A 20,790-nucleotide genomic window follows, 5' to 3' on the forward strand; every position below is an offset into this window, starting at 1 on the left:
TTCTTCCACAGGCTTCTGCCTGCAGTTTAGCAGTAATTTGGCTATTCTGCGAATTTGCACTTTAGCAGACAAGGAGGACCAAAAAGAACGGCTAAGAATAGATAAGAATTAGCACCTCCGAGCAGCAGCGTCAATCAGGCAGACACCAGAACCAGACAGTTTCACAGAAAATAGTACCTACCTGTACTGCCTCAAATAGCCCCCAAATAATTTGCATATTTGCAATTATGACAAAAATTAGTAATAAACTGCCTTTTCATTGAAAATAAGTTTACTTCGCAGACATGAACATATGGGCTCAGTTTTCTTTTTTAAGCGTCGGTGTTGGTTTGCAAAGAGGGCAATTTAATAATTCACTTTTTGAAAATGAATGGAGTCGGGAAGTATTAAAATTGCATAATTCTTATATAACCTTTTTTAAAAAAAAGTTCATTTGTATTCTACTCTCAGAAAAAAACTTCCCAGCACTCATTCAATCGTATTTATTGAGCGCTTACTGTGTGCAGAGCACTGTACAAAGCGCTTGGGAAGGACAAGTTGGCAACATATAGAGACGGTCCCTACCCAACGGGCTCACAGTCGATGCTAGTGCTCACATGATGTAGTGTCATCGTTTACATTAGTGTTATCACAAAGGAAGCAGCTAAAGTATAAAAGAGAGGAGAAACTAGGTGGGTAGTCTTATTTTTGGAAGTCTTAACACATTACTTGTTTTATTAGTGCATAACACTTCATCAGGATTGAAATATACTAAATATTGCTCAAGTACAATGAAAAACATTGGCAATCTTTTAATAAAAGTGAACCAAGCATATGCAAATGCATACTGCTTATTATACCTCTAAACTTAAGCTTGTTATTGGAGTTAGACTTTCTTAACCACCCCTAGACTCTACTATAACTCTGTGGAATTTAACTTTCCTAAGAGCTGGGTACAATGCTCTGCACATAGTGAGTGCTCAGTAATACCACTGATTGATTGATACCTTGATGTTCTACAGTGAGAAATAAGCTATAACCCAGGGTTATATAAGGGTATCACTCCAAATCCAGTTTCTGCTGCTTTGCTTTTTTTTTTTTTTTTTTAAGATTCAACCTTACCTCCTGGAACAGCTGATCTTCTAAAGGTGACATATATAAACAGGTGAAAAATGCTTGGTGGAAGTACAGATCCTTACTGATATCTGGATGATTAATGCAAGACTTAATGAGAGCCATTGCTTCCGGTATGCGCTCGCAAGCAATAAGGTATCTGGCACGCAGTTCAAAGAATAATGGATTTTCAGAACTTAAATATTTGTTAACTGTAATAAAAAAAAAGAAAATTAACATTTTTAGAGCATTCTTCCCCAATTTTGGTTTATCTGCAATTCAAATGCACTACTTTAAAAACATATGCTAAAATGCGTTTCTCTCAGCATGAACTTATACATAAAAAGAATATTCAAATAAATGAAGACTTTGAAAAGCATTTAGCCATAGACAAAAAACGTACGAGTTCTGCTCTTCACCCTTTTGTTTGGTGGATGAAAGAGATACTTCCTTGAAATTGCCTTCAATTTCAATTAACTAGTGTAGGAGACACTTTTGACTCTTAAGAGTAAGTTTTCTTGGTAACCAAAATGAACTTGGAGGCCTACAAAGTATTAGTTTAAAAGTGAAATCCTAAATTATTAAACCAGTAAGGAAAGTTTGGAATATACTTTATGGCTGCTTTCTGAAATTATTTTCCTCTGGGAAGTATTAACAGTCACCTAAACATCTCCGCGGTCCGCATTCAGCTCTTCGCTTCTGCTGCGGAGCTTTGATAGGCTCTTGGCTATAATAACGATGGCATTTGTTAAGCGCTTACTGTGTGCGAAGCACTGTTCTAAGCGCTGGGGGGGATACAAGGTGATCAGGTTGTCCCACATGGAGCTCACAATCTTAATCCCCATTTTACAGGTGAGGTAACTGAGGCTCAGAGAAGTTAAGTGACTTGCCCAAGGTCACACAGCAGACACGTGTGGAGCCGGGATTAGCACCCATGACCTCGGACTCCCAAGCCCGGGCTCTTTCCACTGAGCCACGCTGGCTATCTCCTAATGGTCTAAGTTTCTGGCATCTCCATTAGGGATATCGATAAGGTGATCAAAGAGCCTTAAAGGATCCCTTTTGAGCCACCTAATTTGATGTGAGGTGATTTTGTTTTAATATTTTTAGTGCCATGAGCTTCCAGCTGTAGAGTTACCGAATACAAGAGTGGGCCAGGGACGTGACTGGAGCTGCTCCTTTCCCTGAAACCAGACTTAACTATGAGGCCGTTTTTAGTTCTGGGGTCTGACTAATGCGAATTGAGGGTCTGAATACACAGTTTTAACTGCTCATACGTGTTCTATCAGGTTCTTCTGTATGAACCCTCCTCTTCCTTCCCTTGCAACTTAGGCACAACTCTCCAATTTAGCTATTAAGTATGCTGCAACTCTGGAGTCAGACTTTCTTAACCACCCCTAGACTCTGCTACAACCAATTATAATAATATTAGACATCTTGATTTTTCTCCCCCCGCCACTATTTTCATCATCAAAGGATTTAAGCCCTTTGCTGTTTTATGTTCCTTGAAATTAGTAGTCCAGAATACACATTACAGTGCAAAGCGACTGGCTTTCCCACTTCGGCAGTCCCTAATTGAGCAGGTAATAAAAAATACCAAACTGGGGTGACAGAACAGACCAAAAAAACTCTAAGTCAAAATGGCAAACAGCTTTGCAAAACACAATAACAAATGGCATCTTTGCAACGGTAAAGTATTCTTGCATCCACTCTCTGGTAGCAAGATGGAAAGTGCCATTTTCTGGATAATACTGATTTTAAAATCCTCTGGACAAAAAAGATTTATTTGAAAGAATGAAATGCTCCTGTGTATATACCATACACGGCAGCAATTACTGCACCGTATTCAATTCCTAATTGGCGGACAAAATAAAATCCAAAGGGTTACTTTAGGCAAAAGCAAACATCCTTAATTCTCTAGATTTCCTCCAGAGATCTGGGATTACAAATTTTAATGTTGTAAGTCCTCTTTTTTGGTCCCGTTTACAAAATTGCCTAAACAAAGTTCTTAAGTGTTCAACCAGAGTTCGTTTTCATTGTCTGCGACTGCATGAAGCTTAGATTCTTATGAAAAATAGCACACTTCCTAGCACGCAGTACAATGAGGGCACACAGAAGGTTCTGAGCCAGGGACAAGATTCTCAGTCCTCTGTATCTGCGTAGCTTCGTCCCTTGTTTTTTTCTTTCTTTCTGTTTTTATGGTAACAGTTAAGCGCTTACTGTGTGCTTGGCACTGTACTAAGCACTGGGGTAGATATACGCCAATCAGGTTGGACACAATCCACGTCCCACATGGGCCTCCCAGTCTTAATCCCCATTCTACAGATGAGGTAACTGAGGCACAGAGAAGTAAAGTGAATTGCCCAAGGCCACAAAGCAGAAAATTAATGGAGCCAGGACTGGAACCCCAGACTGAGCCCCTTCCTTCCTCTCCCCCTCGTCCCCCTTTCCATCCCCCCCATCTTACCTCCTTCCCTTCCCCAAGCACCTGTATATATGTATATATGTTTGTACATATTTATTACTCTATTTATTTATTTATTTATTTATTTATTTATTTATTTATTTATTTATTTAGTTTACTTGTACATATCTCTTCTATTTATTTTATTTTGTTAGTATGTTTGGTTTTGTTCTCTGTCTCCCCCTTTTAGACTGTTAACCCACTGTTGGGTAGGGACTGTCTCTATATGTTGCCAATTTGTACTTCCCAAGCGCTTAGTACAGTGCTCTGCACATAGTAAGCGCTCAATAAATACGATTGATTGATTTCTTTCTTGTTTTTATGGTAACTGTTAAGCGCTTACTGTGTGCTTGGCACTGTACTAAGCACTGGGGTAGATATACGCTAATCAGGTTGGACACAATCCACGTCCCACATGGGCCTCCCAGTCTTAATCCCCATTCTACAGATGAGGTAACTGAGGCACAGAGAAGTAAAGTGAATTGCCCAAGGCCACAAAGCAGAAAATTAATGGAGCCAGGACTGGAACCCCAGACTGAGCACCTTCCTTCCTCTCCCCCTCGTCCCCCTCTCCATCCCCCCCATCTTACCTCCTTCCCTTCCCCACCGCACCTGTATATATGTATATATGTTTGTACATATTTATTACTCTATTTATTTATTTATTTTACTTGTACATATCTATTCTATTTATTTTATTTTGTTAGTATTTTTGGTGTTGTTCTCTGTCTCCCCCTTTTAGACTGTGAGCCCACTGTTGGGTAGGGACTGTCTCTATCTGTTGCCAATTTGTACTTCCCAAGCACTTAGTACAGTGTTCTGCACACAGTAAGCGCTCAATAAATACGATTGATGATGATGATGATGATGGAACCCAGGTCCTCCTGATTCCCAGGCCTGTGTTCTATCCAGTTGGCCACCCTGCTTCTCATGCTGCTGCGTCTTCTCCTTGAAAAAGCATGAGAATGGGCAAAGGGGAGACTAAGAGGAAGAATGCCTGTGGCTAGCTCTGGGAATATCTATGTGCTTATAATAAAAGCCATGACCGCCACACCCTTAATTCAGTTCTCACTCTAAGGCTCCAAAGCCCTGGTGAGATTCTTCCAGATCTGTCATGTTCTCTAGACTGTAACCTCCTTGTGTGTAGGGAACATGTGTACCAACTCCTCTGTATTGCTTTCTCCCAAGTGCTTCAAACAGTGCTTTGCACGCAGTTAGCACACAATAAAACCACTGATTATTTGACTGATTTTCAAATCATAAAGTAACTTCATAGAGCCAAGGACAGAAATACATAATAATAATAATAATAATAATAATGGCATTTATTAAGTGCTTGCTATGTGCATAGCACTGTTCTATGTGCTGGGGAGGTTACAAGGTGATCAGGTTGTCCCACAGAAGGCTCACAGTCTTAATCCCCATTTTACAGATGAGGTAACTGAGGCACAGAGAAGTTAAGTGACTTCCCCAAAGTCACACAGCTGGCACTTGGCAGAGCCGGGATCTGAACCCATGCCCTCTGACTCCAAAGCCCGGGCTCTTTCCACTGAGCCACACTGCTTCTCGCCACATCTAAGAGCTCAGGAAGCTGGGCCAGAAGGGGTCTAGAGAATCAGCTGAAGAGTCAGATTAAATGGACAACTTGTGAAATTAGAAAAAACTAATTGCCTTAAATTTAGAACATGACATATTAACTATATGAATATTTTATGGACCTATGTTAAGATTTTTATCAGAAGAGGTATTTAGACTTTGAACCCCATGTGGGAAAGGAACTATGTCAAACCTGATTGACTTGTATCTACCCAGGCTCTTGGAATAGTGCTTGAAACACAGCAACCGCTTAATGAATACTATAGTAACAATAATAATGATAAAAATAACATGCAGACCCCCAAAATTGAACAGCTCCTGTATTTTCTCTGTCCAGGAAGCTGGCATGAATAGTTCTCATGTGCAAGTATAAAAAGTCTAGTATCTAATCAAAAGAATCTGTGATGTAAATTGCCTGCTCAACTGTCCAGGTAAGCTTAATGCAATACTCAACTCTGCTCTGATGAGGTGACAACATGGACGAGGTCATAGGTCAGTTCCCAAGGCAAAGCCTTCCCTATCTCCTGAGGCTGCAAGCAATACAATTTTGGACCAGTTGTGGACATCTGTCAATAGAAATTGGACTAATATTCACATTATCATACAGGCCACCTCTAGTGAAATGAGGCAAGTTTTTCATCACTAAAGTTACCCTGAAACAGATAGCGATATAGATGAATGTGATTCCCTATTCATCAAGCGCTTAGAACACTGCTTTGCACATAGTAAGTGCTTAACAAATGCCATTATTATTATTATTATCATCAAGGTAGACAATGAGACAATCTGACATTTAGAGAAAATCTATATAAATATTGCAAATGCTTTAAAAAACATAACACCTTTAAAGGCAAGTATTTTTTGACTTTGGTCAGCTTATCAATTTTTCACTTCTCAAAATAAATTCTATTTGATTGTTAATTTCCTGAAATAATTTTTCACATCTGGCTAAATCGATCTTCCAATACCTCAGTTCCTCTTTCTACTTCAACTACATTCACTGGTGCCCAAGATTACCTCACATGAGCAATTCGAGTTAAAAGTACTCTTACAATCAAACCATGGAAACCTTCTACGATTAAAAGTATGAAAGCGATAATTACATGAGCAACTGGAGTTAAAAGTACTCTTACAATCAAACCATGGAAACCTTAAACGATTAAAAGTATATGAAAGCGATAACATCCAAATCAAGTGATGTTAGTATTCCAGATAGAAAATGGCATTTCACGTAATGGCCTTGCATGTCATAAGCAGGTTTATTTAAAGTATGTGTTTTCTGAAATACCTAAATCTGGAGAGGCGGGCCTTGCTTTAAGAACTGCTTGTAACACCGGGTCTTCCCACGGTCCACCATCTCTAATAATTCGAGTAACCAATTCCAGATTCACATTTCCATATCTACTGAGGAGGTTCTGGCACTCCTAATACAGAGAAGACATTTAGTTTTTTGAAAGTCAAGAGATTAAAAATAAAATCACAAAATGAGCATATATCACCGGTTAGTCTCATGTGGGCCCACTACCCCTAAATCTGTGGGGCAGCATCTTAACCGGCACCGGGGTTAACGCCATCAGCTTTGGACAGTCCCTTCATCCCCCACAACACACACCACCTCCACAATGACACAATTTAAGATAAAAGGTGCCACAGTACACAAAAGTATGCTGTTTGGAACATGCCACGCTAACCCACAATATTCCACAAGCATACTTCAAATTTTCAGTATTTAAAAATGCTCAGGACTTTACTGGAGCCTAAATATATTCAGCTTTGAGACAACCAATCTAAGTAGTTCACATTACAAAACACCTAGACTTCTTCAGTATTCTGGATGAATGGGAATGGGAACATTTCTTTTTCAGTGCATTTTTCATAGCGTTGTGCTGCAATCATTTGATAAATGCAATCTCGGCATACTATAGCAGAGATTGCCAAAATATGTGCCGCATGGCGTGGTGGCTAGAGCACAGGCCTGAGTCATGAGGTCATAGGTTCTAATCCCAGCTTTGCACTTATCTGCTGTGTGACCCTGGGCAAGTCGCTTGACTTTTCTGTGCCTCAGTTCCCTCATCTGTAAAATGGGGAATGAGACTGTGAGTCCCATGTGGGACAGGAACCGGGTCCAACCCGATTTGCTCGTATCCACCCCGGCACTTAGTACAGTGCCTGGCACATACAAAACACTTAATAAATAGCATTATTCTTATTATTGCCAAATACTGTCTGCCACCAGAGTTACTCAGACCTACCAAACAATGGCTAGGACTCCCCACACTTCCAAGTGACCCAGTCACTTGGTGCGGTATGAAAATTGCCCCAAAACTAATGTACTGTATTAGTACTCATTGCTAAGGCAAGGGGTGGTGGGAAGGGATGAGGGAGGAGAGAAAGGAAAGGATGGGTGAGGTAATTTAAGGATAGAACTACCGCTGGAAATCTGCATTACCTGGATTGATCCAAGAATATCTTTCAGTGGCTCTTCATAGAATTCGTCCTTTCCAAAGAACAGCAGCAACTCAAAGAAACTCCTAAAGGAAAAAAATCAGTGAGACATTTTGGGGAAGCCCACAAATGAAAAAGCAACTAAGCACTTCATAAGCTTCTAATAATAGCACCATGGTATCCCATTGTACTTAACAGCAAACAGAATACGAGTATTTTTATTCCATTTGCTTTGGCTGCTGTAAAGACATCTCTTAATTTCATAACCACAGTATTTGTATTTGTCTGCAAGCTTTACAAACTCTCCACTTGAAGAAATCTGAATGCTAAAATTATATTAACATAAATATCCACTATGTGCTAACCACAAAACACCTATTTTACTTAAATATTCAAGATGTACATATCAGATATGAAAAATGAACTTACAGATCAATTTTTTTCTGTGAAGAATAGAAATAAAATACAAAGAAATAACGAAATTAAAATAGATTATTAGATAGTATAAATTATCACACAGAAATGAATCCTGGGCTCCATTTCCTTTATTGACTCTAGTGCCGGTACCAGAATTACCTCAATTACTTCCACATCTGTCAGAAGTGGACAATATTGATCTGTTTCACAGAGCAGATGTAAAAAACAATTTCCAAACAAATACCATTTTATACTTATTAATGTGCTACTGGACCCCAATACTAGGGGAGAGACCATATTATTCAGCAACATATGTAACAGCTTTCTTGTATCTGACCATACAAAAAATAATCTAACATGGGTACCATGGAAAAGATTACAAGTCGCAAACTCCAATTTATAGTTGCAAGTCACAAAATGACATGAGAATTTGGGAAGCAACATAACCTAGGGGTTACAGCATGGGCCTTGGAGTAAAAAAGACTTGGGTTCTAGTTCTGGCTCCGCCACTTGTCGGCTGTCCTTGGGCAGATCACTTCACTTCTCTGTGCCTCGGTGACCTTATTTGTAAAATGGGGATTAAGACCGTGAGCCCCACGTGGGACATGGACTGTGTCCAACCTGATTAGCTTGTATCTACCCCAGCGCCTGGAAAAGTGCCTTGCACAAAGTAAGCATTTAAATACCATGAGAGCAAGAGAAAACAGCTCAAGAGATACATAAATTTATTCGAGGTGCTTCCATTATTCAGATAATTTATTTTCCTGTAATAGTGGGAATTATAAAAGAACCTCAGAGAGGAAGAGGTCAAAGGTCTACGCCTGGACAAATGTCAAAGGGTACTTTTTTAGCCATCCTTACTTTCAACCACCAAAAAATACAGGAAGTTCTTTGCTTAGCCTAGGATTCCACCATAGCTCAACTTCAGGCTGGGGGTGTTAACAGAGTCATAACTGGATGAATTTCCCAGATTTGCTCTACCTTGTAAACAGCACAAGGATAGGGAAGATGAGGAGCCACGCCACTCTTCCTTGCTGTATAGGAAGATTACGAGGATTATGCCTCTGGGAAAAAGCTGGCTGGAAGCAGAGAAAGACCTGTCTCACTCCGATAAAGAAGGCTGATGGGAGTGACCAGGTTGCTGCCTGAATTCTGGGCACCTGCCCTCAGCTATGGAAAACAGCAGAGGGAATTGGGAAAAATGGAGAAAAGCGGACAGGGGACTTTTCTTTTTTTATTAGAGATTTCCACCCTTAGGACTCACGAAGAGGCAGTGCCCAGTGGGAAGTTGTGCTTAAGTGGCCAAGGAATGATCTTGATCTTACAAGAATGGGAGGCTGAAGTTGGAGAGAATTGTTTCGATGTCTTTCAGGAGTTGGAATACAGGATACTGGAGGAAAAAAGAAAAAAAAAGTGTTTTCTTCTTTTCCTCTCCACCTGGTTGACAGTTGGTGCCTAGGATTCAGACAGCTGGGGACAGAGAAAGTTCTTCACTGTTTCAACTTGCTGATGACTGGTTCCGTCACCTGGGTATCAAGAAGTTGATCTACCTTTTGATTTTTAATAATTTTGAAACGCCCTGTTGACACATGCAGCTTCCATTTCTCCATGATATTTTATGACTCACTATAGTTGGAAAATAATGCAAGGATTTCTGTTAGGTCCTAACTACTAATCTAATCAGGCACACTAAGCTGTAGTTTCAAGAGTTCACATTCGACTCACACAGGAGCAAAAGAAAGGAGAAGCTGTCCACCCAGCACTAAATTCTTTCTCCAACAAGCAGCGACCTATGCTTGGAGAAAGTGTGTAATTGCTGACCATCTTGCTACCTCAATCAACCAATCGATCAAAGGTATTTTAGCTCTTTCCGTGTGCAAAACACTGTAACTAAGGACTTGGTAAAGTACAATACAACAAAATTGGTAGACACAATCCTTGAACTTATGGAACTTTCAGTCTGAAAAGCACCTTCCAGCATCCCCGACTTTCTTTAACTAACCCATCCAGGGCCTATTGTCAATAACTTTTCCAGCATTTTCAATCTACAGAGCCACTGGAGAAAAAAAAATCTAGAAAATCATACATAATTCTTTCTCTGACCCATGACATTCAGGCGAGGTAAGTACCAATATTTTCATGATTCCACTTGTACGCTTTCTTTTAAATTACCTACTTTTGACCCCAAAATTTAGAATTCTAATCAGAAGAGGTTGGAAACGAGTACATGTCTATCAGGATAGGTATAAAAAATGAGCAACTAAAGCATTCTTTAGTTTTACCAACAGCTAACAGTTACTACGATAGTTATTGCTGAAATGCATTTATATGGCGGTAATCATAAATACGTAAAATGGCACTGTTGGGTTTTTTGTTTTTGTTTCTTTTTTTTTACTTTTTTGATAAATAGGAGGGGTGTTATTCTGGAATGCTTCTTGCACATTTGGAGCTTCCTGGCTGGGCTTGGACTTTTCTTCCTCTGATTTCTACATGCAAGACATTAAGAAGGAGATGAATCTCACTGACTCAGCCCTTTTCCAGCAGCTGGAAGGACGGTCGCTCCCACTTTTCTTCCTCCAAACCATGTTTTGCTAACCAGGACTTAAGGAGACTATTTTGTCTTGTGCTTTTTCAAAGCACAACAGGAAGTCTGTCAAATGAACCAAGAAAAATTGAAAAATAATTCTTTTATTGTTGCTCCACAATTTAAAAACAACTCCATTTCCTTCCAATCTTCTACCTTATATATTTGCCCCATTCAAACTGCCCACAAAAATCACTAATAAATAACACTGCATGAACTAATAGATTGTTTTCCCGGAAATAAATCGTAGTACACTTTGAGATACGACATTATCCTCAGAATAAGCCTGTGAAGTCAAATCTCTTCAGGTATATGATCATGACTTCAGCTGATCACCTACTGATTACCTTCTTCTTCTAAGAATTCAACACAAAATATACAAATCCAGCTTTCTGTGCTGGTTAGCATCAGGTCTAAAGTAAAAGCCTACTTATGAAGTGAGCTATTCCTAGTAGCACAGAATAGGCAGTGAACCATTTAAAACTTTTTAAGGAAAGCAAAAATGTTTCTAAAATAGCACTGATAGCTATACTGAAAAAAAAAAAGGCCAAAAGAACAAAGAGGAAAATACATAGCAATTTTTTTCATTAATGGTATTCCATATTGTTAATCCGACTCTGGATACGTGATTTACTAAAGTGACTCTATATTTTCTCAGGGTCAAGATCTCCGGTCCACCAATGTGGTACGTTTTACTGAAAATTCTGCTTCCTTCAATGAAGAATAAAAAGTTATGAAGGGATAGCAACTGTCCCAATGCAAAGTGGGAACACGGCAAATAAAACATTCACTGGTTCTAACAGGCAGAGTTTCCAAATTTTGTTGTTTCAATATTCAGAAAAGGGAGAGTTACAAACCATGTCAACAGGGTGGTAGAAGTGAAACACCGGCTTTTACCTGTGACAGACATCTCCTCCTACCTCAAAACTTCAAAATTCTCCATACTTTTTAGCAACTTACGTAGAACTCCCTACTTGAAGAATTCCTAAAAATAATGTACTTATTAAAGGACCAACCTCCAAGCCATGACTAATATGGTGTTGGCCAGCAACATCACAAGCCTGGCGGGACCACTGCAGGTAAAGGAGCAGAAGCCCAACTCCTCCCAGAAGCTACACGGATATTCTGGCAAGAGGCTAGCTCCTCAGCCGATGGTGGGAATGCCCTAGTCACCCACGGGCAGAGCTGGGTTGCCTGCAGACCGAAGCTGGGCAAATACGGTGAGTTTGTCCTCTTGGGCCATGAACTTTGAATTGGCTCCTGGCTGGGATGGCATGATAAAGATAATGTCATGTGGTAAAGAACCACTCTGTGTGTAGGCTATACCTAGGGTTTGCCAGATGAGTCCCAATAGGCAAAGCTCCCAAGAAAATGGGAGAAGAAACACACAGAACATTAGGAAGGTCGCCTAGCCCATAATAACAACCTCTGCCTCAGGACCTCTGCAACAGACTGTCTGGTTTTCACAGCTCCAGCAGGACTGCTCTTGTGAAGCTAACGAACTGCGGGGGTTAAGACAGATATGTTACGGACTAGAACAGCCTGAGGTGTCCGGTGGGACTGCCAGAGTATCTTTGTGCTTGGAAATACTTCAGTTTCCAGGAGTTTCAGTTCTACGATAGGCATCTATAATGGCAATCAGTGAATACCTTCAGAAGCTGTTCCCTTCCGGATGCAAGAAAGATCCCTAAACCTCGGGCGGTGCTCAGACTGCCTCTGGCATCACCCATCTGAGGAAATGATCAATCATTCAAATCAATCAATGGTATGGATTGAGTGCTTACTGTGTGCTGAGTAACACAGTACGCACTTGGGAGAGTATAATACAGTAGATTTGGGAGGCATGTTTGCTGCCTAAAAGGATGTTACAGTCTAGAAAAGGGAGCCAGGGCATTAACATAACTTACAGAGAGGGGAAATGAGGGGAAATGAGAGAACGTAAGGCTAGGTACATAAATTCTGCCCGGCAAATAGCAAGAGTTTCCAAGCCCGACAGTGCATTCAGTTCCAAAGTCAAATATGAGTCTGGCGTTTGCAAGGCTCCTTAAACATATTCCAGGCATAAAAATCTCTCTTCAAGTGGAAAATATAAAATTTCTTTCTACCACACGTATCAAGGCCTGTATCTCAAGTTGCACTCAGCCGACAGCTGGCCCACAGGGTCAGACAAGTCCCAGTTTTGTCAGTATATGGCACAGCTTTCTAAGACTTTCTTTAATAAGAAAAAGAAGCTCTTCAGAACTGTACCATATAGATATTCTTTAAAATGGGACTTACCTAACCCTGTTTTGGGCTGGCTCTCTGCTCCAGCAGGACTGATTCTCTTGATAGCTGTGATGCCCCAGAATCCCCAATATTCTGGGACGTCACAGCATAGCTGGAGTTGGCCAGTGCAATCTCAAGGATCTAAAAAGAAGAACAACAGCTTTTTAGTTGAGTGCTGAACAACTGGCTCCATCCTGGATGGTGAGAATATTCAGGCCAGCCTGTCAAAATGAGTGGAATCTACAAAAACCCATATTCAGGAGGCGACTAACTGGAGTCGGGATTTCAGGAGTATATAAAACCAAAACCGAAGAGTCATCAACCTCAAAAGAACCCAAAGAATAGTTAGTTACAAAGATAAAGGGTAAAAGTGTACTTACAAAGCTAGGCTACTCAAAACATACTGTACATGCTCACATTCAGCTGGGAACGATACACTGGCCGACGTGAAACAACAAAGCGCCGTCTGAAGCACCTGAAGTTGAGGCAATGGAACCTGCCATCTTCCTGCGTAATCTTCAACCACCTAACAGGAAAATAATTCAAAAAGTTATCATGAAAACATTCAGAAAAGGTCCATGAACGATGACTAAATGAGATGAAACCTGCTTTTTAACGATGACTCTCATTAGTTGGATTTCAATTTCAGCATTGTTCAACAATTGCAGTTGCTAAACAATTGACTTTTAGTTGTCCGAGTTTAAATGGCTTGGATGAACTGCTTAATGGCTGATTCTAACTCATGTCTTCTTTGAAATATTTTTAAATGATTACACCATAAAAGTGCCTCAGCTATTCCTTTAATGCTAGTGGCTGCTTCTTCTGGGATGATCAGTAGCTCTCTCATTCACTGACCAGTAGGGCTGCTCTGCCTCTGCAGGTGTCAAAGAAGAGCAAGCATCTAGACAGGTTTTGACAGTGTCACCCCCCTTCTCCCCATTTCTGGATTCTAAAGGTCCTGGATTAGGGATGTGGGAAAAGTCCTACATTGTTCGTTAACGTTGGCACGAGCAACTCGTGTAGTGTTGCCCCTTGGATCACAATTCCCAACAGCACAGGGCTCTGTCTACCTTCATTACTTTCAAACTGAGTAAACAATAACAATAATAACGATAATAACCACAACAATCACTACAATAACAATACTACTACTACTACTCCTAATAATGATGGTACTTGTTCATTCATTCAGTCGTATTTATTGAGTGTTTATAGTGTGCAGAGCCCTGTACTAAGCGGTTGGGAAAGTACAATACAACAATAAACAGTGACATTCCTGGCCCACGTTGAGCTTACAGTCCAGAGGCGGGGAAAGACAGACATCAATACAAATACATAAAATTACCGATCTGTACATAAGTGCTGTGAGAGCTGGGAGGGGGGAAGAGCAAAGGGAGCAAGTCAGGGCAATGCAGAAGGGAGTGGGAGATGAGGAAAAGTGGGACGTAGTCTGGGAAGGCCTCTCGGAGGAGATGTACCTTCAATAAGGCTTTGAAGGGCGGGGGTAGAGTCACTGTCTGGCGGATTTGAGAAGGGAGGGCTTTCCAGGCCAGAGGCAGGATGTGGGCTAGGGGTGGGCAGCGAGACAGCGGCACAGTGTGAAGGCTAGCACTAGGGGAGCGAATTGTGCGATCTGGGTTGTAGAGAAGGAGAGAAGCGAAGTGAGGAAGGAGGGCTTTAAAGCGCTTTAAAGCCAGTGGTGAGGAGTTTATACTTGATACGGAGGTGCATGGGCAACCACTGGAGTTTTTTGAGGAGGGGGGTGACAAGCCCTGAACATTTTTAAAGAAAAATGATCCGGGCAGCAGGGTGAAGTATGGCCTGGAGTGGGGAGAGACAGGAGGCTAGGCGGTCAGCAAGGAGGCTGAAGCAGTGATCCAGGCAGGAGAGGTTGGGTGACTGAATTTACATGTTAAATGCTATGTCCAAGCAGTGTTCTAAGCATGGGATAAATATGACGGAAGCAGATGAAACACAGTCCCTGTCCCACACAGGGCTTACCAGCCTAAAGGGGGTGGGTTGGGGGGAGAACAACAGGTATTTCATCCCCCTTTTTACCAACAGGGAAATTGAGGCACAGAGAACTCAAGCAACTTTCCCAAAGTCACAGAACAGGCAAGCGGTGGGGCCAGGATTAGAAACCAGGTCTCCTAGCTCCCAGGTCCATACTCTTTCCAACAGGCCACTTTGCCTCTCTTTCTGGTTGGGTCAGGCTTGGCTCCCACCCGAACACTACTACCCAAGAAACATTCAAGAGACTCATGGCTCAGGACTGGCCCAAGATTTCTAGCCCACACTACATTTTAGCACATAAGCTGACACCCACCAAATCTGGGTGGGTACGACAAGCAGGGGGAAGCAGCAAGAACAAGACCGTCTACTCTGCCGTCCTCTCGCAAGCACACAATACAGTGCTCTCTGCACGCAGTAAGCACTCCGATGCCATTGACTGTGTGAAGTCCAAGGATCCTGTGACTGTGCTAGGAGAGAAAGGAGACGGATCAACAATGCTCGGTTACTGAATTGCTGGGGAGATGGAAAACGAGGGAAATGGAGCAGGAGGTGGAGCAAGAGCAGCAAATGTATAGTAGCTGGCACCAGAGAGGCAAGGGCAATGATGAGCAAGGAGGAAAGTGGAAATTTTCCTTTAAAGAAAGAGCCATTCTAATACCACGCACACCCCGGTACCCCCTCTCTCAACCTTTACGCACGAAACACTATCACACAGTGTGGTGGAGGTCGAGGAGAGATGTTCACTAAGGCACTTGCTCTGGTTTTAGTGTCCACACGCAACATCTTACACAGGGCCTTGCACAAATGGTAGTGACCGTTGAACCCGGCTGCTTAAATACAAAGGTTCATGCTATGGCGCAAGCTGACTGAACGAGGCAGTCTCTCTCTGAAATCCTATCTACAAACTAGATTTCCCGGAATCCTTTGGAGGAATGGAATTCCCTGGCCAGGCCAATAGGTGCCCGAGACGAGCTAGCAAGAGCAAGTTAGGCAGAGCATTTACATCCAAAAGAATGGGTTTTCGCTCTATCCCTCTCTCCTCTTCCCTGTTCCAGGATTTTCAGATGGAGGCCAAGGCACCTGGATTCACGTTTCACACGTAGGCAGCTGTTTCCACGGCCTGCAATGATTACGATTCCGGGCAGACCTGTTTTATAAAAGCCCAAGAATAAGCCAGAACTCACTTCCAGTTTGGCCCAGTCTCACTTCCGGTCCTACCTGGTGCTTGAATATTGTCGATCCATGCAAGCTCCGAGCTAGGCATTAATTCACTTATTCATTACTATTTACTGAGCTACTATAGTGTGCCATGCCTTGTACTAGGTGCTTGGGAGCCTACCAAAAAATTATGTTCAGTTCGGTCGTAACACATGTTTTCACTTCTTCCCCAATATTCCCACATCGCCTCTTGCCTACAGGGCATCTCCATATGGACATGCTGCCAGCACCTCAATGCACTGAATTCCTCATCCTCCCTCAAAAACCTTCTCCGCCTAACTTTTCCATCACAGCTGTCAACAACACCATCTTCCCTGCGTTTGAAACTTATAACCTTGGCAAGTATCCCCAATTCCTCACTTTCTTTAAACTCTCACATCCAGCCTGTTGCTATATACCACAGGTTTTTCCGCCCCAGTATCTCCAGGGGACCGCCCTTTCCTCTCAATCCAAAAAGTCACTATCCTAGTCCAGTCATACCTAGGCTTGAACACCGTATAAGCCAACCTCCTCAACGGTCTCCCTGCCTCCAGCTTCCCCAGTTTATACTTGACTCGGCTGCTCGGATCTTCTTTCCGAAACAATCCAGCGCAAATACTTTCACTTCTCAAAAATCTCCAATGGTTACACATCCATCTCTTCCCAAGCCCACCTTCTCATTGTATCTCATTCTCAACTCTCCCATCCATGACCCCATCTCACGCCTTTCTTCCTTCATGGAGCTCCTCAGCCTTTCACATCTGCTAAACCTTACCTCTCCCCATCTTCTAAACCCATCCAAAGCTCCACCCACTCCCAGAAGTTTCAGCTGCTCAATGCTCTCTTCTCCCCAGGTTGCATCTTCCCTATTCTCACAACAGCCCTTTTCCTTCTCCCTGGGTACTTCTGCTCTACTTCCCTTTCCACTTTTGAACATATCGTTTTACACTTTGAGCACATCTTCGTTTTGTAAATTACAGTATGTCCGCCTCCCTCATTGCCTTGTGAGATGATTGTGAGCCGGGATTATACCTACTAATTCTGTGGTACTCACCCAAGCCCTTAATACAGAGCTTTGCACTACACTATGCGCTCAATAAATACTATTAAATGACTGATTCACAACGAGTTTTGGCTAGAGCTCAGGCAACTAGGGAATGTTATTCTGACGGTGAATCTGAGCTCGGCATACCATGGTTTCAAAAGAAACTGCTTGTGGGCATCAGGCACTGGAATGGGTGAGTACTGTGCATGACTTATCTGTAATGTGAGGATTTCTCAGAATACAGTCCTCACGGTATCAGAGCTCTGAGTACAAAAGTCATGGTCTCCACCCTTAAGGAGTTCACGGTCTAAAGGCATAGGCTGGGATTAGGATCTAACAGGTCACCCATCAGTGTTAGGATAATAAATGAGTCCATTCTCCACAATACCCCAGAAGGTTAACAACGAGGTGGGTACTCTGAAGAGGACTGTCACTGGAGGTAAAAGCTGCAACCTATGGGAAACATGCTAAAACCAAGACGTAGGTGATGCTATAATGATAATGATGATTCTATTTCTTCTTCAGCACTTACTATGTGTCGGTCACTGTACTAAGCACTGGTAGACACTAGACAGTCACAGTCACAGTCCGAATGACAGGACTGAGCCCTACACAAGGAATGTTACAACATGGGTGTGAGGGTAGGCTGTTCACCTTCCACTATGTCCTTGTGCAACGGCTACACACACACACACACTCTCTCTCTCTCTCTCTCTCCCCCCCCCCCCCCATCCCCCACCACCCCGACAGACACTCGGTTGGGACTAATTATTTTGACAGGTACCACCCACAATTTCATTCAGTGCAAGCAGTGCTGCTAACATTTCCAAGGTCTGAATCATCATGGGGCCAATGTGGCTTTTTGGAAGGAAGTCCTTGCTTCTGAAATTCACTTCCCTTATTGGATAAGTCACAAAATTTCAAGCGCTTTGGAAGAGTGCAAAACCCATCTGGCAAATGGGGCTTTTCTAGATGTGGCAAGACCACAAAATTCAGATGTAAACTGTCATTTAATCACTGCTATTGAACATGGGACCTGGGAAGCCAAAGGGGCATAAGAAATATATTTTCTATTAAAAATGAAAAGCTAAAATGAAACGGATTATTTGTTTCTCACTTTGAAATAATTTTCTTTTCCTTTAGACTATTGCTGAGGCTGTGTAAAGGGAAATGACAGAGAAGGAAGAGAGCTGTAATGAACATGAGTAAAGATGGTTTAATAAATCTAAAACTGCAAATTGGTTTGAACCGTAAATCCATGCATTTCTTACCCATTTAGTATTGAACTATGGAATGTCAATAACCTGAAAATCAAGTCCTATTTTTTGCAAGTCCTATTTTTTGAAAAAGCATAAAACACTAGCCTATGAGTCAGTACTTTTAGAGTTGGTACGCACTGCAACACTAAAATTAGTTTTACTGAGGATGAAGAGTCTCTCATTTGATGAAGTATCAACACCAAACTGCAGTCACTCTGGCCATAAATCGGAGTCAGTTTTACTACATGTTATGAAAATACTAGATTGAAAAATAGCATTGACTAAAAAGTGAACTATTGAAAGTCCAAATCCAAGTTATGTGACAAAGTAATATCTCTAGAGTGACCCAGAGCTGATTCTAGGCTCTGAGAGCCTTAAGGTACATCACCTTATCACAACTGAACCCATTCCATGGAGGGGTAAGTTGTGGCAGAACCAAGGGCCTAGTGCATCCAACTCTGCATCAGGTCCTGGTGTATGCCACCACGTGGAACTGCTTTGGCTGCTGGGGTGGAACTGCATCATCTCTAGGTTTCCACTGCTCCCGTCTAGGATCAGGGCCTTTTTCGGAAGGCCGTGCCAGTCTGGGACCTGAATGGCAGCAGAAATCCCTACCAACCTGGAGAAGCCTGTGGATGGCGAGATACAGAGTCAGCAGGCAGTCCTGTCCTCAGGTCCCTTCTTCCCTGCCTGTCAAAAAGACCCACCCCATCCCCATAAGTAGATGGGAAGGCAGACATTGCAGGCATGTGGCTCAGAGCCCTCACGATGGTGAGGGGAAGAGAGGCTGCGAGAGAACACATGACCAAAGTGATAATGATGACTTGTAACTGGAGTTGGGGGACCTGGGAAACTCTTTTCTCTTGAAATGAAACCACACAAGGTGAGATGAGAGAGATCAAGAGTCTGGTTCTTAGAGAGTCCTCCAACCACCCCCATCCATCCCCACAAAAAAGGACATGCATGACAAGGAAGTGATTTACACTATTTTCCAACTGATTTCAAATAAGAAATGATTCCCTTTTGAACTGTCATTTGGTACCTAATAATTCAGACAAAACTTGGCAAAATTCACGTAAAATGACATCAAAACAACCTCGGCGGTGGAACAGCTTAACTCTTCAAAGAGAGGTAAGCCTTCACCTATCCCCTTCTCTCTCCTTATTCATTTTGTGACTGTGATACCTTTTAGACAAACTGAATTTACACAAGAAGTCCCAACTAGCCTAACACAACTGAAAACACAGCAATGTTTCATAATGTCAATATCCTCTTGGCACTAACCAAGTGGAAGATAGAAAATGGCCTACCCTCACAACCCTTCTTTTTGAAAGAAAGCAGCATCCCCAACATAGATAAATAACTCTTTGGACCTGGAAGCTTCATACACGAACATTTAAATGGGTTGTGATCGCTCCGCTTGTTGAATTTTGGATTCAACTTCATCCTTTTGGCTAGTGCACCAATGTTCCTTGATATAGTGTTCTGCACACAGTAAGCGCTCAATAAATACCATTGATTGATTGGTACTTAACAAAATTAAAACATATAGCCAAGATTTAATTTAGATCGAAAAACAAACAAAATGCGTCCTTAAATTCACAACTTTAAATTGCCGGATTTTACAGTTTGGTGATGGATGATTTTTTCCCCCCCCATATTTCAGTAAGTATTGTGGCAATGATGCAGGGTCGCCTGCGGTACAAATGATGCTATGTAAAGACCTAACAAAATTGTAAAATAATACCAGAGTTAAACATTTAAAACCATTGAACTTAATCCCATACTACTCCTTTGCTCTCCAAAACTCTCACCTATATTTTGAAAGGTTTTAAGCAACCTGATGAAAGCTCTGTTAAATTATTTAAAATCAAATTAAGTCTAAATACAGTACACACATCCAGTGACAATTCCTGTAATGCCTCTTAAAATTATCTTTCTAGTTCTGGAAGCCTGTTCACAACCACGGTTCAAAATGACTTCCAGACTTCCCTTAATCAAGGTACTTAAGCATAAACTAGTCAAGTTTAACCCTGTTCAACAACCTTGCTCTACTACATGATAATCAATCTGAAAAATAGAATGCTACTTGTCAAAATACATTCGAAAAGTCCTCATTCCTTTTCCTTGGCTATCTTCTGCGATCCTGGGAAGTCAGAGGGCAAAAATTAGGAACTGATATTTAAAAAACCAATATGAAATAATGAAAATATGAAAGGGAAAAAAGTCACCTGCAGTCTTTACACTGTGACAATTTGAGTTCTGGCTACCCGTTATTGGGTGGTTTAAAACTCACTTAAGAAAGTTACAATATAAAAAAGTGAGACGTTTACATTTAAAGGCATTAGGTACCCCTCTAAGCTTCATGGTATACTCAAAAGTAACTGAATCACAATCTTATATTGATAGAAAA

General features: G+C 41.7%; 1 protein-coding gene across 2 annotated transcripts in view; it reads right to left on the bottom strand.

Annotated features, from left to right (window-relative positions):
- Nucleotides 1–20,790, bottom strand: part of ZNF654 (zinc finger protein 654) — a 38,119-nt gene that overhangs the window by 11,085 nt on the left and 6,244 nt on the right. Inside the window, exons 2-5 of one of the 2 annotated variants that reach the window (XM_038766233.1) lie at nt 13,244–13,389; nt 7,602–7,683; nt 6,441–6,576; nt 1,102–1,304 (exon numbers count right to left, since the gene is read on the bottom strand). In XM_038766233.1, coding sequence (XP_038622161.1) covers nt 1,102–1,304; nt 6,441–6,576; nt 7,602–7,683; nt 13,244–13,389 — 567 coding nt within the window. Of the gene's footprint in view, nt 1–1,101; nt 1,305–6,440; nt 6,577–7,601; nt 7,684–12,875; nt 12,951–13,243; nt 13,390–20,790 lie in introns of those variants that run through there. The other variant, XM_038766234.1, reaches the window with a different exon arrangement.

The sequence above is a fragment of the Tachyglossus aculeatus genome, chromosome 24, assembly GCF_015852505.1.
Source record: "Tachyglossus aculeatus isolate mTacAcu1 chromosome 24, mTacAcu1.pri, whole genome shotgun sequence".
Taxonomy (NCBI): domain Eukaryota; kingdom Metazoa; phylum Chordata; class Mammalia; order Monotremata; family Tachyglossidae; genus Tachyglossus; species Tachyglossus aculeatus.